The following is a 24969-nucleotide window of genomic DNA, read 5'->3' on the forward strand; positions in this document are numbered from 1 at the left end:
CTGTGCAGTCTGTAACACTTAGAACATGGCTTAATGATTTATACTGTCACACTGGGCCAGGAAGTGAAGCTCCCAGGAGCCAGGAAAGATTAAACAGTTGTTCAGCTGATCGTGTGGTGTTTTAACTCTGGCCTGTTGGGCAGAAAGCTGGTTGATTGAGCATTACAGCTGACTTCTGCTACTCTTTGGACTTTGTCTCTGGCTCCTCCCCTCTGACCACCCAGTGGAGCTGAACGAGGTGTTACAGTATTTTCCTTTTTTTTTTTCCTTCTTCTTCAAACGTACTCTCTCACTCTCTGAGTGAAGGTGAGGAAGCATTAGTAGGAGAGTTATTGAGAGGTGCTCATGGCAGGCCAGCTTTCCTGTTAGTGAAACCGGGCAGGGAGAATGGTTCTGGGCATGGTGGATAGCCCTCTGGGCCCTGCTACTCCGGACACTTCATTTATAATGGTACGTTATGTTTTCCAATGTGACTCACCTGTCTTGCCTTTATTATTGCCTCACAGTTTTGATAGCTGATAATGAGTCTCTAGTTGCAAATAGCTTCTGATGTGTTTCTGTTGTTGTTGTTTTGGCATGTATCAGTCTATGGGTTTTGTGTTGGACATTTGGTGTTTGTTGCTTGGCAAGCCTAAAGCTTGCTCACTTTGTTTGAACTGGTTGCTTAGAGGTGTTGATGCAGCAGGCTTTGCTTGGTACAGCCATCTGAGTGATCAGACTGTCTCTTAAGTCTGTTAATGCTCTATGATTTGTTTGGTCGCTGTTTTTATGTGTACAGCCATTTGTACACCATTCGATCAACCTATAGGTGTGTTTTCTGCCGTTTGCTTCTCATAATCACACATAATCCTGATTTTAAATACACCTCAAGGCATTCATAAAAAATCTGTAGACATTGTTAGAAGATATACAACAAAAGCACAATACATTTGTTTGCTGAGCATTACTTCTTTGGCTGTGCAGTATTGCTTTAGTGGAGCATTTAGTGAAGTTTTCTAGAGCCATGTTATTATTGTAATCAGATTATACAGCAGTATATACAGCATCCACCCTAGTTTGTATACTGCATATTAAGTTCCATCCATGTTCATGTCCTGTTGTTATCTTGGATATTCAAATCAATATGAGTCGGTCTGTTTATTGCTTGATGGACATACTACAATGTGTTTATTCTTGTTCTGTGTCTGTTATTGCAGCAAAATGAGGTGACGGACAGTGCCTACCTGGGCTCCGAGAGCACTTACAGTGAGTGTGAGACCTTCACTGATGAGGACACGGGGGCCCTCGTACCCCCCGAGATGCATGAGGAGGTGGAGACGGACAGCGGCATCGAGGCCACACTGCACGACCCCGAAGATGGCAGAAATAGGTCGGTTTAAATTTCACCTTCAGGCATACACAGAATGTCAACTTTGGCCATTGTGCTCATTTCCTGGATGGATATATATATACATATATATGTGTGTGTCCTGTGCCTTGTGTTTGACACTGAGAAGGCTGGTTGTGACCCTGAATGACTTCTGTAATACATCGTCAGTTGTAATCCACTTGTCATGAGAACCAGATCAACGTCATAATGCTGTTTGTAATCGCTGCTGGCTACACAATTTACCATAAATGTGTGTCAGATTTCCAGCTTAGATTTAGACCTTTCACATAGATCACATGGGTTACGAGTCTTATATCCCCACCGCTGGATCACTTGGGGCTCTATTTGAGTCACCAGAGAGACAGTAGGAAGCCACCACTCGATTGACCTTAAATGCCAGTAGGAAGAAAGTCAGTCAAACATGCAGCATCTTAGTGTTTTTCTCTGTTTGGTTTTCTCATTTTTGTCCTTAATTGTCAATTAAATAGTTCCTCATGTACTCACGCACAATCACAGGCAGCTTGAGGCAACACTTTAGATAGTCAGAGCGGAATGTTTTCTGTATGGCTGAACAGGAAAGCTCATTCAGAGATAGCTTGAAATGTGTGCAGTGTGAGCGTCAGAGACACAGAAAGCCCTTCCACTATTCTTTACCCATGTTGGTGTGTCTGAGCAGATAATCATTTTTGTCAGAGACTGAGGTCTGTTCATCTTCTCTTAATTCTCAGTTTTTGGTGAATCACAGTAGGTAAAATATTATTTTTAATGATATCCTTCCTGCAGCCTTATGCGTTTTTCAGGAACCACTTGAGTTCTATTCATAGATTTATCATGGTGTTTTTTATTTGTCTTCTGTTCTTTGGCTTACGTTTGCTTTGCACTGGGGTTAACTGTCTTTTATTCTTTTCTTACAATGTCAAGTGGAGGTTAATATAATTAGCTTTGTGCAATGGAAAGTGCCCAGTTATCCAATCCCCCCTGCAACATCAGCACTGCCTGTTTAAAGTAGTCATAATAGTAAAGGTTTGTCCTCTTTCCTGACTACTGCTGCATTCCAGATCTCATTCAAATGGGTACAGTCTTTTTTTTAAATGGATTTGTCTAAATCAGAAAGCGTTGGTATTATTATGGCTTTAGTATTGAGAAAATATTGCTTTGGGATTGTCTCTTTGGTAAAAAAAAAAAAAAAAAGCTCCAGAGGCTGGAATTTAATTCCACCATATAAGACAATGTTCTTGTTGATATAGTATTTAGGGCAAACGTTAGGGAGGAAGTGCAGAGAACTGAAGCCTCATCTGCTGACTGTGTGACCTGTCTGTCCGGCTTGATGACGGATTGGAGTGGTCTGCCTGACATGGATGTGTTTGGACTTCCTATTCCGTGATTGAGCCTTGAATTCCAGGAAGTGTTGAGTTAGCTCCTTTTTTGTTGTTTTCCCTTTTTTCTTTCTTTGGCATGAGCTAACTGGAATCCCCTCCACTTACTCATACAATCGCCCTGCTAAGGCCGCTGCTGACGGGAACCTAACCCTCATATCGTATGACTCCATGGCCTTATATATTCCATCATTTTAGCAGGCTGTCGGCTATCTCGCTTCCCAGAACGTAGAAACTCTCCTTATTTGTCATTGACTTTATCATGCCAGTGAATATCTTGACAGTCTATGAACGGAGACTCCCAAACATTTAAGGAGTTTTCCAAGTCAAAAACATTTAGCTACTTCAAGTGATTCAACATTGACTAAGTGAATGCTACATAAAGGTCAGTAAATAAACTGAGAGTTTGTCAAGCAGCCTAGTTAGCCCAGCTACCTCAAGCCATATTCAGGGTAGGAGTATATGCGCTAGACTGGGGATTAAGAATCTAACAGGATTAGCCTCCCCCACCCTCCTCTGTCCTACCCGTGTCCCCACACACATTTGGCCCTTGGACGGTCAGCAGGACTGTCTGTTGGCTGTTGCTTAGCCTCAAATCTGATTAACCCACTCACAGTCAACCCTTTCTGGTACAGCCTCAAGTCTGTCTGGTGGCACAGGAGATGCAACATCAGTCATGTGGCGCTGTAGATTGGCAACCAACTCATTAGGACCAAAGGCTTAGGCGTTTTCAGAGGCAGACCGTTTTGTTTTCTCCAAACTGGAGAGTTGTGCTTTTTGTTTTAAATTGGTGTAACCTGTGAATATTCAGGATTCCACTCTGGTTGTCTGGGGTTTTAACTCCAGTTGCTCCGCGGCTTACACGCCAGGGCAGTGGAGGGCGTTTAAAGATGCGTTCTCTCTCTTCGCCGTCCCTCTGTGTGAGGGACCTCAATATGGGGCCAAGTAGTAAGAGCATGAGTAAAGGGTAAGTGGCTGCGGTTGTTTAACTATTTAACCAGTTGAGTCCAATGTTTGCTCAGGGCAGTTTAAACTGCATTGTTGTCTGGTTAAAAGAGTCTGAAGAGTGTCATTGGCAGAGTCTGACTGTCAGTATATGACTTATTTGTAAATTAAGGTGGTATTTTAGCTTGAGTTGGACAAAGGTTTTGTAAACAAGCGAAATGGGCTTTGTCACTGTGTGCTGAGAAAGCAAACTTTTCTGCTGATTTGGACATCCTCGTCCTGTGTGTGCTTAAGACATCTAACGTATCCTGTTGGACAACAGGAAAAGCCAGTTTTCCTGGTAAGCGAACATAAGATAGTTTATTTACTAAAATTCTTCTCTCAGATTTCCAGAAAAGCCTTTCAGATCCACCAAGTAGGCTTCTGTTCAGTTGTGCAAGATAACCATCCAATTCTGAAAGCCAGAGTCACAGCCTTTTCTGTCAGCACACTTATGGACATCTCTTAAACTTAACCCAAATCAAACTACATGAAGGTTCCTCTCACATGTCTCAAGTGTTTCCATCATGGTTTTGCATCACCAGCAAGGCACAAGACATTTTGTTTCAGCCAAAGCAGCCTTTGGGATTAATGTGAATTAAGAGATTACCTTTGAAGACAAGTGATTGTCGAACTTGTCCAGATTGCCGCTCTTCCTGGGGGAAGATTAATTGTACTTGTTTGGGATTTACTGTATGCTCAAGCCATTTCCAGGCATCTGGGTCCAACACACCAACCCTTAGCCAGCCATTTTAGAACTTGTTACCCAGACACTGTTGCTCAAGCACTGTAGCGTGTCTATTTTCTTTGAATGGAGTAAAAAAGATGGGCTCTGTTTGGTTTGACTGAGATTGGGGTTTCTTGAAATGCACGGTTACAAGGCTTCTGTTTATACCCAGTCGGACGTCCATTTATAACACACCTAAACCTGGCACATCCTTTATTTTTGGTTTTCTGGCTAAAGTTAACTACACTGTTGTTGTATACACAAGTGAGCATGCACACACTAACACAGTAATCCATTCTTGTGTGTCCCGCAGGTTTTCCCTGAACTCTGAGCACCACAACCACTCCTTGGTGTCCGTCATCGGTGGAGAGGAGGAGCACTTCGAGGACTTTGGCGAAAGTAATACCTCAGAGTTGCTACTGGAGAGCCGCGTGGAGGGGACGGAGGGGCAGTGCGGCTCCCCTCTCGTGCAGCCCTCTGAGCAGGTCAATGGCTCCTCACTGCTCTCTCCCAGGTACAAGCTTGTCCTCCCTACACATCTGAAACCTTTGTATGAGGACAAAGTCACTCTGCAATGTAAACAGCCTGGAGATTATCTAACTGGTGTGAATAATTAATATTGTTTTCACCAGGCTGTCAACTTTCTTTTTTTTTAATCAACCCTTCCCGATAAGATGTGTGACACTGTTATATTCTCAGGTTTAAATGCTTCTGTTCGTGTTCTTCAGAGAAAATGTTTCTCTTTGAACAAAGACACCGAGGTCAAATGTTGATAAGAGTTTTCTGGAGACGTCTTTTGTCCTTCCCACCCTTATCTGCCTCCTTTCTTGGTGAAGGGCAAGATAAATTAAGTGTATGCAAAGTTCATTCCAGTAGTCCTAGTCTCAAGTTATTATTCTTAAGTGATTAAAAATGTGAATATTGGACTAAATTCTGTTCTAAAACAGTGCCCCCTTTCATGAGTATTCTAAAGGTTTTACACTCACACTGTTTAAGTCTTAAGGTTGGCGCATGTTGCCAGTCCTTCTGGAACAGACAGAAGGTGGATGTTTTGTTGCACTGACTTTAGACATCTTAAGCAGTATCTAAACAGGTTTACGTCTGGCCTGCAGTAGTTCAGATACAGGCTGACTTTTAGCAACGCCAAAACGGCCACACTTATGCACATACACACTCCTCTCTATGGCACCATGCTTTTGTGTTGAAGTCCTTGTTGTAGACTTTTCCCAGTCATATCTTTCCTCCCTCCTCCTCTGTTTTCATCAGAGAACCAAAGTCGGATAATGCGTAATTCCCACTTGGGTGATATTTCCGTGATTTGCCTTGCCAGGAAGCTCTTAACAGCTAACTGCCTAAGTTTTTCTAGCCTATTATACGGAAATAAGCTGCTCTAACTGGGTTGGCAACAATAGTAATAACAAAAGTACTTACTTTTTTATCATTTGAAGTTGCTAAAGCTACTTGAATATAATATGATGCTCTCATTGTAACAGAAAGTGGTAAAGAATACACCCAAGTGGAAAAGGATACACAAAAGGATAAAATAATGTAGGTTAATTAGGCATCCTCAAATGATAGAGCCATGAATAATAAATGATTCAAATTCAATCTGTAAATTACATACAGCATGTGAAAGATTACGTCGTGTACAAGTTGTACAGAAATCTGCATGGTGGTTAGGGCTAAAAAAAAAAAAAAAAAAATCATACATGAAAAATAACTGCATCCCACAAACTTCACCCACTCGGTGTGAATGCGTCACTGTGTTTTGAGCCAATCATGCTCATTGTTGGCGCATGTAGCAGAGCCGCCTACACACACCCCCAGCATTTATCCATCTACATATTACAGCACTTTGACAACACGCACACTCTGTTGGGTCGCCTCTGTGCTACAGAAACGCACATCAAGTGTAGGCATTATTTAACAGAGTCATCCCTCACACTGAAGAAAATGGCTCGGTACAGCAGTGCATATGAGCATCCACTGACACTCACTCAAAGTCTGCCATGCCTTGTTTCTGCCTACATAAACAGGAACCTGTGCCAGGGTGTTGCATCATTCAGACCTGACTAGCTCCCTGAATAAACATTTAGCTGGTAGAGGTGATGTGAGGAGAGGAGAGGGTACAGACAAACAATGAAATACTCAACCTTTTTATTTGTTTGCTTGAGAGCTTATGTTTTTTTTTTTTTTTTAATTGAATTGTCACATGGTCAAAGTTGAGTAGACGAGAATGTGTGGCAGCAGGGAAAGAAAAAAAAAAGCTCTTCTGAAGAGACATCACTGCATTCTTTCTCCTAGAATAAATTTTTTTCCTTACACTATCCACAAAACCAATCACAGCCACACTGCAGTCTGTGTCACGTCTCCTTCCCACTGTGGCCCTCACACTTTACTCTTGGATTTCACTAACACCTCCCTGCACCCCAAGAGGTGTCCTGTCCCACCTCAGTGCACCCCTTCTTGTCCGTCACTCACCACTTCCTCCTCCTCTTCCTCCCTTTTTCCTCTTTCCAGTGCACCTGCTCCTCTCCCTGACTGCTTTCAGAGCTTCCTCAGGGAAGAGGCGCTGGACTTTTTCTGTAGCCAGTGTCACAAACAAATAAGTCGTCTCGAGGACCTCTCGACTCGCCTCAATTTCCTAGAGATGACTAGGTAACACGTCATTCACAACCTACTCCGATTACAAGCTGTGTGGATGTGTTTGCAGTGCTGATTAGATACAGTATGGTGCATGTTGTCATAATGTATGCATGCTGTGTTGGACTAGCAACAACATGGCGTGTGTCACGTCACAGATTGTACTTTCACACAGACATTATGGTATATTTTGTGGGTCTGTTTTTAAGATCATTTTACCTCACACTGTTCTCAATCTCTTTTCATCTGCATTCTCTTTTTGTGTTAATTTTTAGCATTTAGTGATGGAAAAACTCACTCATGGCATTTCAGTGGCTATGACACACTTATTTAATATGGTGGTAGCCAGCTCCTTCCCATTGTTGCAATCTGTACATTATGATTTGTCGCTCATACATGATGAACATTTTGCTCATTTAAAAATAAGCTTAATAGATTGATTAAACATGAAACAAACCCGGGTATCACAGGTAAGTGGTGTCCATTTCGGTATTTTCGGTTCTTCATGCCATTATCTCCATGCTTCATTTGATTTGTTGCAGAATGGCTGCTGGTAGTGGAGTAAAGCTTTTCAAAGAGCGTGCTTTTATCGGAACAGACTTGCTGATCCAGGATTACTGACCAGTGGCTCTATTACAGAAACTTAGTAATACTGAAATCCTATTTAAACTATTCTACAACTGAATTTCACATTCAGAATGTTTTAATTCACTAGTAGGAATTTAAGAATAATTTAGAAACTCCTGTTTCAGGCTTTAGTTTAAGTTTCTGTAATGTTGTCTAGCAAAACTGTTCCTATTTCAGCACTTGTTAGACACTGTTAATAAATGCTGCTGTGATTGTGTTAGATTGCTGTGATGTGTGAATATCTTGTAGTTTTAGTTTCAACAAAAAAAAATCCAGTGATTTACTAGTAAAGAACCACCTCGACATGCCCTTTTGTCTGTGGGGCTCCTTTGCTAGCAGAGAGAGGGGTGGGGGGTGGATAGGACGAATAGCAAGAGATAGTGTCTCTTTCCTCTATCCCCTTTCTCTTCCTGACCATTTTTCCTGTTGTTCCATCTCCCCATCCAGCGCTGGCAAGAGACTGTCCAGCAAGAAAGTGGCAAGGTAAGCTAAATAGTGGCTCCGAAGGGTTCATATTTCTCGTGTTATTGTAATAGATAGTTTATGTTTGGCGTAAGGAAATGGCAATTTATCAAATGTAAACTGGCTCCAGGGACAATCGTCGTTTTAAAATTTCCCTCCCCACATGTAGGCATCTCCTGCAGAACAGCTCGATGACTCTGGACACCATGAGCGACTTAACGCGGGACATCCTGGAGCTCGCTGACAATGACATCACAGACAAGGTGAGAGCTCATCTGTCAAGGAAGTTAACGGATAAGCTTTCACATCCCTCTGGTTACACACATTAATTTGTGTCACAGTTGGGCAGACACATCGGTACTATTGTTGATGCATCATAGTTAGATTACTCTATCAACGTTTTTTGTTTCGCTAACCACGAAACATTTACTTTTCCCAGGTGCTACTCCTTGAGCGCCGAGTGGCAGAGCTGGAAAAAGAGTCCGAGGCATCGGGGGAGCAGCACACGCGACTGCGCCAGGAAAACCTTCAGCTGGTGCACCGGGCCAATGCCTTGGAGGAGCAGCTGAAGGAGCAGGAAGTCCAGGCTGACGAGCTACTGCAGCAAGACACTCGTCGTCACAAGGAGGCTATGGTCAAGCTGGAGAGGGAGAGGGGGCTGGAGCTGGAAAACCTGCAGGCCAGGTGAGCAGATGAGAAATATAGAATAATATTTGTATATCTTTTGTGGCAGTGGGAAAAATGTCAGTATATTTCTATACTGTACAAAAGATTGATTTATATTCCGTGTAAGGTTTGCACATGCTACCAGGTTATTACATACAATTTGATCCTTGTGTTTATTATTTTGATGAGTAAGATAACACATTTTCAAGATCAAAAAAAAGAAAAGATCAACCATTTAGCAGTTTTTGACACTTTGTGATTATTTTAACGGGACATTGACAAGAAAACCAGTTTCAGTAGGCTGTACGTTTTGTTTTGTTTGTTATTTTGGTATATTAAAAACACATTTGGTCATTGTGACACCGCTGCTTCACATGTTGTTTGTTGGAGGAATCATGGCTCTACACTGCCACCCTCTGGCTATAATTTGTCACTGGATGTAAGCTGTTTTTCTGTGGTATAGCATTGTCATTCTCAACAAACAGTGCAGATGCTGTTAGTTTGTGGCTGCACTGTAGGTATTTGTCTTATGCGTCTGTCTAAAGGAATTTTGTGTGTCTCTCAGGCTGCAGCAGCTGGATGAGGAGAACAGTGAGCTGAGGTCATGTGTCCCTTGTCTTCGAGCAAACATTGAGAGACTAGAGGAGGTGAGAGCAATAATACCACCTGGTTTGTCTTGCCTTCCTCAGTCTTTCTCATAGGTGAAATTTCTTCCCTGTCTCAATACTCTTCACTCTCAACTTCTTTTTTTGTTTTCTTTAATTTTCTAGGAGAAGAGGAAGCTGCAGGATGAGACAGAAGTCATGTCTGACAGGCTGCAGGAGGAGACAGAGTCCCGCAAGAAGATGGCTGACAAGCTGAGCCATGAGCGCCACCAGAGCCAGAAGGAGAAGGAGTGCACTCAGGAGGTGGGACTTGTTTCTTTATGTACAAAATAAACGGTACTCTGTATACAAAATATTCCAGTTCAGCATCAGACAACATCACTGTCCTTTGTTGAATATTTCTGTCTAAATTATGACATTACTTAAAAGAATCAAGTGTTTTTTGCCCTCACTTTATGAGATTACTAATAACTTTACTAACTAATGTGTCTTGATTTGTTTGTACCACAGCTCATTGAAGACTTGCGTAAACAGCTTGAGCACCTACAGCTCTACAAGTTGGAGGCTGAAGCAAAGAGGGGACGCTCGCCCGGTGCAGGGCTGCAGGAATATCAGACCCGCACCCGCGAAGCCGAGCTGGAGCAAGAGATCAAACGACTCAAACAGGTAGCGCACACATTCTAAGCAATCCTCATTCTACCCCTCTAGCCAGACTGGATTTGAAATGGAAGAATAATTTAGAATCCTGTACAGTTTTTATGATACGTTACATTTGACGTAACCTCTCCAGGACAACCGCAGTCTGAAGGAGCAGAATGATGAGTTAAACGGCCAGATTATCAACCTGAGCATCCAGGGAGCCAAGAACTTGATGTCGGCCTCCTTCTCCGACTCCCTGGCAGCTGAGATCAACTCTGTGTCTCGTACGGAGGTGGGTTTAGAAAAAGATATTGTGAAACATTTAGTGTCAGTTCATCTGTTTATTTGAATTTGAGTAAGTTATCTCCACTAACTGCTGTTTCTCTACTTCTAGTTGATGGAGGCTATCCACAAACAAGAGGAGATCAACTACAGACTCCAGGACTACATTGACAAAATCATCGTGGCCATCATGGAGTCCAACCCCTCCATCCTTGAGGTCAAATAGACACCATACAGCCACACACAGTTACTCCTCAGGCTGTTAGAAATACTTGGCTAAAAGAGAACCACCAGGAATGGATGTAAAAATATTCTCACATCAGTTTGGTAGGAAAACAACAACACACTCGACTCATCCAATCCCCCCCCAAAGGAGAACTTAAGATTTCTAAGAAGTCCGTGGCTAAGCAATTTTCAGTTAGATATCCCTTGAGTCTGTGCTTCTCTGTGAGTGTATGTGTTAACCCTCCTGAGTACACTTGGGTTCTGGTGACTTCCATGTATTTGGCCAGAGGGACCCGAGTCTCCCCCTGTTGAGTGAGTGAATGTGTAAATGTGTGCAAAGATCAGAAAGAGTAGAAAATCTTCCTGTCCCTTTCCAAAAGAAAAGTGTCAATGTTTGATTGAGTTATAAACAACGATCAGACAATTATACAGTACCGAAAGGCCTTAAATGAAAGGTGATCAAAGTATTGATGAATTCTACATACCATACATGCCTCAGTGTAGTGTTAACTGGGATGGTGGTGGTATGTGGGGCTGTGATCTCCTGAACCAGGCTGAATGGTGCTTTTATTCACGAGCGAGAAAAGCCACATGAAGCATGGGTCAGGTAATTGAAGCAGCAATTTCTCTTTTGAATTTGTCTTTTTAATAGGTTAAAAGCTTGCTGTGCTGCCTACCGGTCCCTATAACGGTGTGTTCTGTCCTTTTAAAACATTTGTCTTTCCAGTGAACCCAAGTGAGGGACATTTCTAGGGGTCGATGATAAGAAATGCCCTGAGGGTTTTGTGTGTGTGTGTGTGTGTGTGTGTGTGTGTGTGTGTGTGTGTGTGTGTGTGTGTGTGTGTGTGTGAGTGTGAGTGTGTGAGGGGTTTGACATTTCCTTTTTTTTTACTCAGTGTTACTTAAAGGTTTTGAAAAAAGCTTGGTGACACTAGGAGGAGGAATATGAGCTTAAATGCCCCAAATGAAAGAACTGGGTGGTTTATAATTTGCCTCATCTCATTAAATTTTATTTTACAATGAAACAGGGTCCTGGAGCTTAGGTGGGCTGGAAACCTCCAGTGGAAAAAAACAAAATACTATATTTCCCATTACTCCCTGTCACAAATAGTAAACAACTCAAACATATCTCACTAAGTGTGGACTGGGTGCTGTAACTGACAAAATATATACTCACAAGTTCACTTTGTAAACTCTCCAAACACTTGAACTAAGCATGAAGGGAAACTGATGAGTGGTTCTGGGAATTGTAGTGTAGTTTTATATATAGTGCAGCCCACCTGACTCCAGTGTTCTCTTGCTGAGTGAAAGCGATGGGGAGCAAGTTTATCCAGGTGACCAACCTTCTCTTTTTTTTTTTTTTTTTTTGCTGCACAAGTGATTTGATGTCGGTAAAAATATTGACATTCGACAAGTTGTATGTGAATCAAACTGTTGTACTTTGCACTAAGTTTTGTTTTGATTTCATTATTGTTATGTTAATAGAAAGAAAATGTTTATTTTGAAGGGATCAAATCATAAATGAAGATAGTTTTGAAGCCCATATGAAGATGATAGTGTGCGGGATTTGTTGCTACTGACATGCAGACATCCCATCACGCTATAGAAGAAAATGCATCACACTAAGTTTAATGCCATATTGAATTCGAAATATTTAAGAATACTAAAAAAACCAAACATGCAGCCATGTCTTAGGATGTATTTCATTTACATACTGTATTTTTTCAGCCATCAGGAATTCAGATGAGCTTTCTTTTGCTGGCTATTGGCCAGTTTAATCTTTTTCCAGACCAGATCTGCAGACATGATACTGAAGAGACGTGGCAGACTTTGTTAGCAATAATGCTGGGCAAGAAAGCGGACATTGGTGGAGGGCAGATGAGACAAATCTGCTCTTTATTTCCTCTGCTGAAGCGACATCTGCTTCTTTGAAGATGTATGGGACTGACTCTGGACTAATGCCGTGCTTGTTGGTACTGTGCGGCCATCTCACAATGCTTTTTCGACATTTCTTTCAGACTCAGAAACTGGACACAGGTGTCGGAATCACCCACCGGACCCCTTGATGGATTTATAGTTGAACGGTTGTCGTGGGAGGTTGTTTTTGTCCAAACAGCATGGCGTTCTGCACCAATATGCTAAGAATTCCTATTTTTCACCCTTCTCACCTCTGTGTCACTGCTCTTCTTCACCTGCCACTCCATGGAAAAAATGGCCTTGGATGTAAATGACTTGTACATGTAAAGTTTTTTCTACACTCATTCTAGATTCTAGGTATTTTTATAGTCCGAAGAAAAGAACATTTCTTCTTCTTGTCTTATGCTGAGAGACAGCTGCCTGTATTCTTCTCTAGCATGTAGCGTGTACAGTACCTGTTGGTTATTTTTTTTTCTTTCTTGTTTTAAATAACATGCAGATATATTTATTCATCATTTGACACAAACGACAACTCACACTCTGTGATCTGTTCTGCTGAAAACACGTTTGTACATTTTTGAATTCACAAGGGAGAGATTAATTCACGCTGAATGAATCTGTGGGAGAATTTATTGAATTAAGAGAAATGTTCATAGCAAAGATGTACTGTTCTTTGGGTGACTTGCCATCGTGTGCAAAAGCTTGAATGTGACCTGCTCAGAATGGTCGTTTGTCGAGGTCGTTGCACTCTTCAATAATGCTGAGGTTGCTGTGACCTCTTCAGGGTTTAGATACGTGGCAGAGTCTGCAGTTTCTACTGTTGTCTTCCCAGATGGAGTCAGGTCCTGCATGGAAACACTTATTTTTTATTGTATATCTCTGATTAAGATCTAATGTTTTGACTGACGAATCATATGCTATAATTTCTATTAGTGGAGCTGTAGGTTGTGAGACCTCATGTCAACACACGACACCTAAAAAAAAAAACCTCACTCCCAGGCTTGCTGAGTTCAGCTTCCGACCTATTAGTGTGACTGGAGGTTTGCCCCAACAGATTTAATACTTTATAGCAATGGGTCATTTTTTTTTTTTTTTGCATTACAAAGAGGAAATGGGATGAGACTTGAACACAGCAGGCAATTGACAGAGTCTGGGGACTAACATGACTTGCAACAGTATAACTAGACAGTGAGACCACAGAGCTGACAAAACATTCCCTTTTAGCAGAGCTGAAGGTGATTGCACTTTAACCAGATCCAAATTCCTGCTTACAAAATGACCAAAGACAGATGTTTGAACTGAAACCGATCATTTTATCTATCAGGGTCCGTGATCACGCTTTTGGTTAACATTTTCCTGTTCTGATAAATCATAAATCGACAGGCTCTGCCCTTAAACGAAAAAACAAACAAACTGGCCTGCTAGTCTAAACACTGTGCCTCTGTGTCTCAGACTTTGCCTCTAAACTAACCTGATGATGAGCCCTGGGGAAAGCACTGACCACGTGACTGTCAGTTTGTTAAATTATAATGATGACACCTAAACTGTAAATATGAATTGTCATTTTTGTGAACTTTCTCTCTCTCTCTCTCACTCACGCTCACTTCCAGTGTCCAAAGAAAGTTTGCTTAAGGCACAAACATCACTACTGTAGTAGTGCATGGCTTGCCATTATGTGACATGGGAAGATAAAAAGAGAATATTGTAGAAAAGAGAAAGTTAAATTTATTCCTATTTTCAGAGATAAATGTATAAATTATAACAGTATTGGTTACAGCTGTATATTATTTTTGAAGATCCCCCAAATGATCTAATCCTAATTGTTACTGGGGAAATATAATTTCAGTCATTGTAAAAAGAGAAAAATTTAAAGGTAAGCAGTGAAAGTAAGATTAGAAAAATAAATGGAATAAAATGACCCTGTGTTTGGTTGCCTCATTTTTTTTTTTACATTTGACTATGTTTTAGTGTGACCTGTGCATGTGCTGTATAGATTCTGGAGGAGGAGAAGAGCAGCAGAATATATGGTTTGCTGCTTGCCTTTAGGCTTGATTTTACCACACATACTCTGTACTCACTCATACTGTTAATTTGACACAGTACAGTGTGCTCACATGTGTAAAGCTCAGATGGTAAGTCACTATAAATCAAAAGTAATGCTTGAGGGGATTTGCTTTTTTTAATGTTAAGTATCTGATAAAGCCACAGGTAAGTATTTCAAAATAATCTGGCTTCCAGTTCCATAGGAACTAAAATGAATATTTAAAATGGAAATATAATAATATAATAATAAGTTAGTCCGGCAATTTTCTGCAATACCCATTAATTTCCCATTCATGCATAAACTCCATACTCTGGGTTTGCTCAGCACCATAAACCTGATACTGGGTCCTTAAAACCTTTCAGCCCCCTCTGCAGGTTGTGGATATGTACTGCAGGAGCCCACACATTATGTGATCATTTTGTTTTAATTTGGATGACTAGTCATTCTGAAAATGTAGCTGCATAGTTGTGGAAATTTCACTGGAAATAAAAAGACATTTTTGATGATTTTTTGAAGTTGATGAATCAAACCATCATCTTCTGAGGTCCTGTGTAAGACATGGCCAAAACATTGCAATTATGAGACAGTTGCCCACCTACACTTGCTCCCTGGCCTACAGATCTACACAAATATCCATGTGGTAGTCAGAGGATGGCATGGACACTTTAAGAGGTGGCAACTTGTCAACTCTGCTGATTTATTAGCAAACAATCAAATATATACGATTATTGTTTTGTCAGAAAATCTTTTTTTAACATAAACATATCACTTATTCTAAGATGTGGCCATAACAAAAAAATGTTAACACTTTTTTTTAATTAATCTAAATAAATGTGTTAAATTTGACAGCCTTTGACACCAAGCTGGGGTGGCAGCTGCCTCAAACACACACCGTTAACAAACCTTATAATTGTCCACATGTTTCATACATTTTAAAGCCAGTGTCGCTGTTTAGTATCAGCTCTTCAATATCCAGCATTCACACCCCAATTCCTTCAGAAAATGCCTAATTGATGTTACTGTTTCTCATCACCTATACCTGGTTTAAAACAATTGTTATATATACATGCACATTTCTTAATGGACTAATTCGCCAATTAGCTTATTTGTTAATGGATTTATGATGACTAAACTAGTTGTGATATACGGAGCATCAAGAAGTGTTTAAAAAAAAAAAAAAAAAAAGTTTGGTTCTTGAACACCACACCGGTAGGCTGTTCCCGGAACCTCTGCCTGATTGTTGCTCACCGCGGACGTATTTTGATGGGGCACACGGACACCGAGCGAAGCATCACCGGCGGGACATTTTCATTAAAACGTGAACCGACAGTAGGAACTGCAAATAAATCCCGTCCGCAGTCGCCATGTAACATAATGTCTGTTTTATGTTGTTGATGGAAATGCCGAGGTGCGTATCCATTACGGGAGGCTAACAGTTGAAGCTAATTCTCTTCATTTAAAAGCTTTACTCTCAATGACAGCTAGAGGAGTAAAGGGAGAGCTCACCTAAAACCACAAGAACACATTATTCGTAGCATGTGTGAAGGCTGAATTTACAGATATGCCGAAAATAGTTGAATAGCCACCTATTATAACGTTAATCTGCAGACATATATATGTATATATGTTATAAATGGTCAACTGGTGTGTGTTTGTTTATGTGTGAAAATAAACTGTTGGCAGTCATACCTCTGGTAGAAACTGTTCAGAGTGAAATGTCCCTTTTTAATGTGTTTGTTTAGGAGGTAAAACAAGCTAGTTACCATTTACCAAGATGGAATCCCTTCCCCCAAATGCTGAGGTTCGCCTGGCAGTGGCCCAGTGTTTCCGGACCCTCAGTACATCCACAGACAGCAAAGACATCATTCCTGCTCTGCAAACACTCCACTCTTACTTGGATGAAGGACCAGAGAGTGGGACCACTTCAGTTCAGCGGGCAGAGTTCAAGAGAGCTCACTTCACTCGGACCCTTCAGTTCCTTGTCAGCAACATCCAGGCCGACTGGTTGCACGGCCTCACAGCAGCCCAGCGCACAGAGCTATGGGACGGCTTGTTCCTCAGAGGCCCTCCGGAGCAGGCGCTGCTGGTGCTGATGGAGGGAATAGGAGAGCTGAGGTGGGTGGTGGTGGGTAAGGGATGAGAGGCGTGTTCATCATTTTGTCTGTTCACTTATTACGCCGTCTTCCCACCACAGACCCTGCACAAATCTGAACCACTTGGTCGGCATCACTGAGAACTTCCTTCGTGGTGGTCGACTCGCTGACCTGCTGTGGTCCTTCTGTCTGGAAGCAAGACCCTCCGACTCCCCCCAGCTCCGAGAGACTCTGCTGGGACGTATTGTAGCGCTGCCGGACCTCACGGCCAACAGATTACATCCAAACAACAGGCCTCTTTTTCTTCCTCAGCAGTACTACCCACTACTGGCCACAGAGATGCTCACTGCCCTGGAGCGGACCTGTCAAGCACTCAAAGGCGAGGGAACATCCAAAAAGCACTTTGCAATGTTTGCAGTATGCAGCTTGTGTCAAAGATTTTCGTTGTTGTGATATAAAAATCTATTTATCTGACTTTGTTTAACAGATGGCACAGACTGCTCCTTGACGTTTGTGGCTCAGACATTTGGAAAAGTGTGTATCCAGGGCCACAGTGGTGAGTTTGGTCACACAAGTTGTACAAAAACCTGTGAGTTTAGTGTCGTTTCCTGTAATACGGCGAGCCTTTTTGGTTGATGGGTAGCAACATTAGCTCTAGAGGTGGAAATTACATAGTGGTGTGTGGTAATAATGTAATGTAACAAAAAAAAAATCTTACAAACGTTAACAAAAAGACAAGGCATACATTTGGCAGGCATCATTTTCTTTAACATTTTGTTTGTTTTACATTATATTATATTTAATATATTTGGTTTCACATAGATGTCACCTGGAGTAATATAAAATTATGATGTAATTTTTCACAATTATCTGGCATTTTTAAGACCAAAGAATTAATTGATTAATGAAAAAATAAGCACCAAATTTATAATGAAAATAGTCAATAGTTACAGCTAGTATCATTTCAGATTAATTTAAAGAAATAAAAACATTTAACGATTAGCATAAATATCATCTATTAAATTCGATTCACCATTAAGAAAATAAGGAAGTACTGAATTTTCATTGGCTGTTGACCGCTAGCAGTGGTGAAATATTTGGTCATAGCAAACTTTTCTTGGCTCTCCAAGTTTATTGTCAGCCACACATTAGTGATGTTTTGCTTTGACTAACTTTACAGGAATGAATGGACTCTTGGTCCATTTATTGCAAGATCTCTAGAGGCACAGAATCCCTTTTTATCCTCCTCTGGCATTTCTTTTTCCTTCTACAGGTCTGATGCTGTCAGTGATGGCTCCTCGGCTGTCTGTTTACACACGCTCAGACATGGTGTGGCAGAGGGTTTGCTGGAAGCTGCTGGAGAACGTTCCACAGCGGTGGGTGGAGAGCGTGCTCACTGGACTGGTGCAGGCTGTTAGCGGGTAAAGTGGTTCAGTCACACACATTTAAACAGCTAGCAGTTTATGTGGCTTCTAGCTATCAGTTTTCTGTCCGCCTTTAATGACACCAGTCTCTTGCCTCTTATTTTAGGCCTGATGCCTTGGGCAGGATCATTGGGAATCTGGTGTTGACAAATAAAAAAGCCCAGTATGTCATCACTCATAAACTGCTTTTACTACAGTACAAGTATGAGGTAAGAAGATAAGTCGCATCTTGACAGTAAACCCTGTGTTTATCTTGTAAATATCATATGAAGCATGTCTTTTCCCCAGACTCGAGTCTTGAGAATTGTTCTGGGTTACCTCGCAGCAAACAGGGAGCGAAGGCCGCTCCTCATCCAGGTGAGTACATCAGGATGTTCAGCAGCTAAATTATATCATGTTGTGTAGATACTGATGATTTTGATGCTTATTTGTGTGTTCTTAGGTGTTACGGTCTGTGTCCCAGGCCTGGGCTAACCCCAGTGCAGTGAAGCACACACCTTTAGAGCAGCAGCTGTATGTCAGCAAGGCCTTACTGCTCTGTGTAAGTCTGCTGAAGGACTCTGAGCTACAGGAGCTACGCTCAGGTACAAATAACGGTGTTTGGTGCCTTAACTCACTCAGTAAATCTACATAAAAACAGGGCAGGTTTTGTTTCAACAGCAGTAACAAGGTATTATATGAAGGATAATAAAGATTGTTGCTGTCAGCTCTCCTCTCTCTGTTTTCTCAGACTTACTACAGTGTATGCTGGGCGGCATGCAGAGCCACCTGGACAGCAGTGTGGTGCGTATAAGGCGTGTTGGCATGGTGGTGGGAGAATGCCTGAGCGCTCGCATGGATATCAGTGGAACCAAGCTCAAATTTGAGGTACAGTCAATCTGTAAATTGCAAGATAAAGTGCAGTCAGTTATGACAGCTGTTGACAGAGTTTGTATTGTGCTGCGTTGTAGTATGATCAAGATGAGGAAACTCAAGAGCTGCTTTCTCTGATGACTCCCATAACTGTTGATGAACCAGAGGCTGAGTCTGTTAACAGGTAAGTGTTTATACATCTTTCTAACTGTTACATCAAGAGGTTGGCCTGTTGGTCCACCTAGCAGATGATGCTTTAATGGTCTGTGCTTACATTTAGGATACTGCAAGTATTGTTTCAAAAGTTCGAAAAATTTCCAATTTAGCTACAATGCGTTACTGATATTTAATAGTTAAAATTTAAGAATCTGACGTTCTGTCATCTGCAGAGTCGACTCTCCTCCAGACACCAATGAAGCTCCATCTACTCAGAATGTTTCCTCTCAAAATAAATCAGGACCACAGCCAGACTCCGACCTGGACAGGTAAGAATTAGCTCTTCAGTTCAGTCAAGTGATTCTTTTATATTCTAAATGTAATCATGGAATCTTTTATGTACTAAAGGAATTATAATAAGTGTTTTGTTGTCTTTGACTGATGCAGTGATGATGAGCTCACTCCGTACAATATGTCTGGCGATCAGGAAATAAGTGAAGCCTCCCCACCCCGCTACCTACGAGACTGTCTGGAAAGTATGGCTCCACAGACTGCATTCATTTTACCTCACCGATCACCTCCTGTTTTGTGTTACTAGCTCCAGCTCTAACATTTTCATATCTTTTGACCCATCCAGCTTTAATTTCCTCTGAGGACCCGGTGCGTGTGGAGCTCAGTTTGAGAGTTGCGGAGGGTTTGGTGAGGAAGAATGTCTTTGCAACCAGAGAGGTAAGACAGCAAGACAACAGAAAGTATTACACCTGTAATTGTTCTTTTTGAGGGGTTTTCATCCAAAAGGTGTTGTACCTTACCTTAATGTTGCTGACTGTAGTACAGGGATTTAAGCATTTGCTACTTTGCTGCCTACAAATCATTTTTCACCCTACAGTTGATTTTTGTTTTGTTGTTATTCCTTTTTCAGATCAGTGTCCAGCTGACCAAAGTGCTTCTTCACATGGAAGATAAATACAGCATAAAGGGCTTCCTGAGTCTCAGACAGGCGACCATGGTGGCACTCATTGTCACTGACTGTATCCAAGTATGATCTTTCAACTCAGTTTCTGCACTGTTTTGCATCTGAATTATGTTGCTTTGTCACCAATTTCCGCTTGTTTTTTTACTTTTCTGTTTGCTCTCCTTGATAGGTGACTCAGTATTTGACCACAGAGTTTTACTCCTTGAACTACAGTCTTCGCCAGCGGCTCGATATCCTGGAGGTAAAAACAACAGTGGCTGAAAATCGCCAAATACATTTGGTGATTCATTTAAACTCTTTTGAACATTGCCACAAGTGTAATCATGAGGCTGTTCTTGTTTTGGTTTTCAGGTCCTTGCTCTTGCAGCGCAGGAGCTCTCTAAGCCAATCACTGAAAAGGGTAATTCATCTATAGGAATCGCTGCCAGCACTGATTTGACTCCATACCCCGGTGACAACCCTGTTCACTGGCGACAAGAAGTCGAGAAGCGCATTCAAAGCAAGACAAAACGCCTCAGGAAGGTAGTTAAAGAAAACATTTTCATCTGCCTATTTGGTATCTTAGTGAAGGAAAATTTCTAAGCTCTTCAGTAATCTCTCTTGTACTACAGGGTGCCACACAGCCTGCAGCTAAAGCCACTCCTAACCGTTACGCCCCTGTTGCTGGACACTTCTTTTTTCCTCTGCTCAGGAATTATGACAAGTAAATATGTTATTGTATTCAAATTTAAAAGCCTAAGACTTGTTGTTTTTTTGCCAAAGTGTACAACAGAACATGTTTAAACTGAAATGTAATAACTTTCTCCTAGGCCACAGGTGACCTTTGACCTGTTGGGCAGTGACCATCTGGTACTGGGCAGGTTGATCCACACCTTGGGCCTCTTCATGCATCTGGCAGTCAATGCACCGGTAGTTTAATCTATCTGTCCATGCTAGTGTGACATGATCTCAATGTAGAGCTTTATATCAATATCAATGTGCCAAATGTTTGTGTGGGACCCTTGACTCTCTCTCTGTCTATGTCATGTATCATATATTTAATTATAATATTTAATATTATATATAATGTTTAATTATGACAGAAAACAACAGTAGAGGGATTTAAAGCCAGGCAGTTAGAGGCATCTATTGCTCATTTTACTGAACTAGAACAGTTGTAGTTCAGATACTGTAGCCTTTAAGACCAGGAATAGACATTGACACAATATTACAATATTACAATAAACTAAATCCCAAACACTATTTCCCAGCTCGGCACCATTCTCACTTTTTTATTTTTACTTTTGCAGATAGCTGCACAGATGGGTCGTGCTTTACTGGACTTTGTGTGGGCGGTGCGCTACCATGCTGACCAGTGAGTATGATTTATATCAGTGTTTGAGACAGTATATTTATGTAATCTGTGGTAAGTCTGAGAAAGCTTATTAGGGGGTTGTTAACAGTACTATAATGTATCTTTCTACTAACCAGGCTTTTAATCATCAGCTTTAAATAGGTAACTGTATGGCTATAGCCTCTTCCTAGCAACATGTTTTAAATTCAGAATAAGAACAGCCAATATCCTTAGAAACTCTGTAACGTCTGGACAGGATGTTTTGTTGTCTTATTTCAGTCTGAGCTGTAACCTGAAATCTGTTTGTTCAAAGAATGGTGAGACGAGGCGTCCTCTTCGCTGTTTGCTCTGTGTTTTTGAGCATGAACAGTCAGAACCTGCTGGTGGACCTCAGTGATCAGCTGTTTGAGACCAGAACTTGGCTGGCAGGTAAAAAAAATAAAAATGTCGGTGACAAAGAACGAAGAAATCTTTAGATTTTATAGAAAGAGTCTCTCCTTATGACGTGGCAATCTGGCAGAGGATTCGTTCCAGTTTTGTTATTACAGGGCCACGTTTTCTAATAATAGATTAGCCCGAAGACTCCTGATTCTTGTAAATGCACGAAGGTCTCAGGCTGCACCTGCATAATGTAATTCTGTCAGGGATGTCCCCTCAGTGACACACACACACATATACAGCACACACGTGCACAGCTGGACTGAGCCTTTCTGGGAAGTACATGTGGAACCAGGATGTCCTGTACAACACAGACCGTCTATGATGTGATTGGCTCATCGGCTGTTGGATTTTTCTTTATCCCTCTGAGGAGAAAAGCAGTTTCACATTGCAGTGAATGACGTAGAGCTGTATGAGACAGTGCAAAGGACACATATTTTCCTCCCACGCAGGATTGTTAATAGTGCAAAGAAAAGGCCAGGATTATGTGTAAGCACAGACATAAAAACAAAATGTGATTTTGCTTTTTGTAATTAAATTGAGAGATGTTCTTGTCGCCTGTAGTCTCCACCACTAAAGCTGCCAGTAATCATTTTTAATATCCGCAGATGTAGCTGAAGGAGACCCTGATGCAGATTGCCGGAGTCTGGCCATACAGAGCCTGGTACTGCTGGATAAGAGCCTAAAGAAACAGCTGCAAGATCAGCAAGCACTGGGCCTGGAGACGTGATCACAGCATCACCAACGAACAATGAAGTACTGAATGCGTCCTCCGCCTGGTCCTCACAGAGCCCTGAAGACCTGGAGTATTGAGGATGATGGAAACGATGTTGCGGATTTTTGCTGGCGGAGGGGCTGGCCTCGTTTTGGTTTGAGCTGGCCAATTTTTATCATATCCTGGAACACACAGGCAGCCAGCAGAAAAAGAGGGCATGTGTCTTTTTACACCTTTGTTTCACTGTATTGTTTAGATGAACATCTCTGTCTCAGCTCTGTATAATTTATGAATCAGATAAAATATTGATTGAATAGCGAATAGGATGCCATTTTTGTGTCATGAGGATATCCTTTTAAAACCTATTTCCTGTCCTGGCACATCTCTCTGTACGGTGGTTGTTTGTTTGCAAAGGACATCCTGTGAATATTCACCTGCGTGCACGCACTCACAAATAATGGAAAAACTACTGCTACTTCCTCTTGTGACATAAATGTACATCTGTATGTTCTCAACAATGACGCATTTTGAAATATACAATTGTTTATCGTTTTCATTTGTAATGGCCTTGACTCGATTACATTGGCATATTTAGATGGAAGATCTGCATCGGCTAGTTGACTGTTTGTGGTTAATACAGATTCTTGTGTTGACTTTTTTTATGCCATCACCCCCCACCCTGCCCAAATACATTAAAGTAAATAAGGCTGAGAGTAAGTGAGGATATAACCAGTACAGAAGATAAGCCTGTGATTGATTTTCACTTAACAGCAGTGAACACTTAATTCATAACCTTAATAAAATTTGTAATCAAATTTCCAAAATCTTTGATCAAGACTTACAAAGTTCGCCAAGATTGAAGATAAATGTAATTTTCTGAGGGGAAATAATTTAAAGTGAAAACTTTGTACAAGCCAGGAGACATTAATCTAATGAAATCAAATAACTTAAGTTCAATTTAAAGTTTAAACCAAACTCATCTAAAATGGTGAAGGTCTTTGGTCAACAACAAAACAATCTGCAGCTAAGTTATTTAGGAAATAAAAAAAAACACAAGGTACAACATCAAACCAAATCCATCAATCTGCAAATTACCCATTCTACTTTGATAAAACTGCATATCTATCTCAAAATATACAAATGGGAGAAGACCATTTTGATGTGAAATCTTACATTTAAAAAAAAAATGTATTACTACTACAATTTGTTGGTAAAGTCCCTCAAAAATGAACACTGAACTGCTTCAGTAAAAACAGCATGCCGTATTGGCGCCGTCCTAGTGGGAACCTGTTGTAGTAGCTCCGGGTATTACTTCCATGATCTACCTGCTGCAGAAGTCTTACTCCTCACTGGACAGACCCAACACCTCCGTCTGCGTCATATTCTTTGATTTCTCCACCGCCTTCAACACCATCCAGCCCAGACTGCTGAAGGCCAAACTGGAAAACATGCAGGTGGGTGCTCCCCTCGTCACATGGGTCGATGACTATCTGACGGGCAGACCACAGTTTGTGAGATAAAGAACTGTGTGTCTGACCATCTGATTAGTAACATCGGGGCCCCCCAGGGAACTGTACTGTCTCCCTTCCTCTTCACCACCTACACTACAGACTTTAAGTACTGCACTGAGTCATGTCATCTTCAGAAATTCTCTGATGACACGGCTATCGTGGGGTGTGTTGAGGGTGGGAGGGAGGCTGAGTACAGGGACCTGGTCAACCGCTTTGTGAAGTGGTGTGGGGAGAACCACCTGCAGCTGAACGTGGCAAAGACAAAGGAGATGGTGGTGGACTTCAGGAGGAACAAGCCCCTGCCCTCTCCTGTCAGCATCAGTGGGACAGATGTGGACCTGGTGTCGGCGTACAAGTACCTGGGTGTCACACTGGACAATAAACTGGACTGGTCCACAAATTCAGAGGCCATCTACAAGAAGGGCCTGAGCCGGCTTTACTTCCTGAGGAGGCTCAGTCTGTTGTGGCGAGCACCATCTTCTTTGCTGCGGTGTCCTGCGGTGCGGGCATCAAGGCAAAGGACGCCAACAGACTGAACAAACTCATTAAAAAGGTTGAGTCTGTTGTTGGCTCTAAGCTTGTCACCCTGGAGGAGGTGATGGAGGAGAGGATGCTGGCAAAACTGCTGGAAATCATGGACAATCCCTCCCCCCCCCTCCACACAACACTGGACAAGCTAAAGAGCAGCTTCAGCAACAGACTCATTCAACCCCGCTGCAAGAAGGAACGATACCGAAAATCGTTCCTCCCCACTGCCATAAGACTCTATAACTCATATAATAATTCTATTATTATTATATTACAATATATATATCTTTCTTGTATAGTCAAGTATCTATTATACATATGCTATATATCATATCATATCTGTGTGTATATATATGTGTGTACATATTATATTATTA

At 41.6% G+C, this 24969-nt stretch overlaps 2 protein-coding genes across 5 annotated transcripts in view; both read left to right on the plus strand.

Annotated features, from left to right (window-relative positions):
• Nucleotides 1–14440, plus strand: part of rab11fip3 (RAB11 family interacting protein 3 (class II)) — a 28620-nt gene extending 14180 nt beyond the window's left edge. The window contains exons 4-15 of one of the 4 annotated variants that reach the window (XR_007886903.1): nt 1197–1369; nt 4770–4970; nt 6977–7114; nt 8174–8209; nt 8358–8451; nt 8628–8872; nt 9420–9501; nt 9625–9762; nt 9970–10125; nt 10250–10390; nt 10493–10707; nt 12624–14440. Coding sequence is in view for 3 of the 4 variants with exons in the window: in XM_051417783.1 (XP_051273743.1) it covers nt 1197–1369; nt 4770–4970; nt 6977–7114; nt 8174–8209; nt 8358–8451; nt 8628–8872; nt 9420–9501; nt 9625–9762; nt 9970–10125; nt 10250–10390; nt 10493–10597; nt 12624–12671 (1557 nt within the window). In the remaining variant the exon portion in view is untranslated. Of the gene's footprint in view, nt 1–1196; nt 1370–4769; nt 4971–6976; nt 7115–8173; nt 8210–8357; nt 8452–8627; nt 8873–9419; nt 9502–9624; nt 9763–9969; nt 10126–10249; nt 10391–10492 lie in introns of all 4 variants that reach the window. The other 3 variants (XM_051417783.1, XM_051417784.1, XM_051417785.1) reach the window with 3 other exon arrangements.
• A 1378-nt stretch (nt 14441–15818) lies between these two features.
• telo2 (TEL2, telomere maintenance 2, homolog (S. cerevisiae)) lies at nt 15819–23093 on the plus strand. The gene is made up of 21 exons (XM_051418332.1): nt 15819–15974; nt 16309–16681; nt 16761–17038; nt 17147–17215; nt 17933–18080; nt 18190–18292; nt 18372–18440; nt 18526–18667; nt 18814–18950; nt 19034–19119; nt 19325–19420; nt 19539–19627; nt 19729–19820; nt 20014–20130; nt 20237–20308; nt 20419–20589; nt 20679–20770; nt 20877–20976; nt 21357–21421; nt 21714–21829; nt 22447–23093. Exons 2-21 carry the CDS (start codon nt 16341–16343, stop codon nt 22566–22568), a joined length of 2505 nt encoding a protein of 834 aa, XP_051274292.1. The 5' UTR covers nt 15819–15974; nt 16309–16340; the 3' UTR covers nt 22569–23093.
• Nucleotides 23094–24969: the final 1876 nt, after the last annotated feature.

The sequence above is a fragment of the Dicentrarchus labrax genome, unplaced genomic scaffold (genome assembly GCF_905237075.1).
Source record: "Dicentrarchus labrax unplaced genomic scaffold, dlabrax2021, whole genome shotgun sequence".
Lineage (NCBI taxonomy): Eukaryota > Metazoa > Chordata > Actinopteri > Moronidae > Dicentrarchus > Dicentrarchus labrax.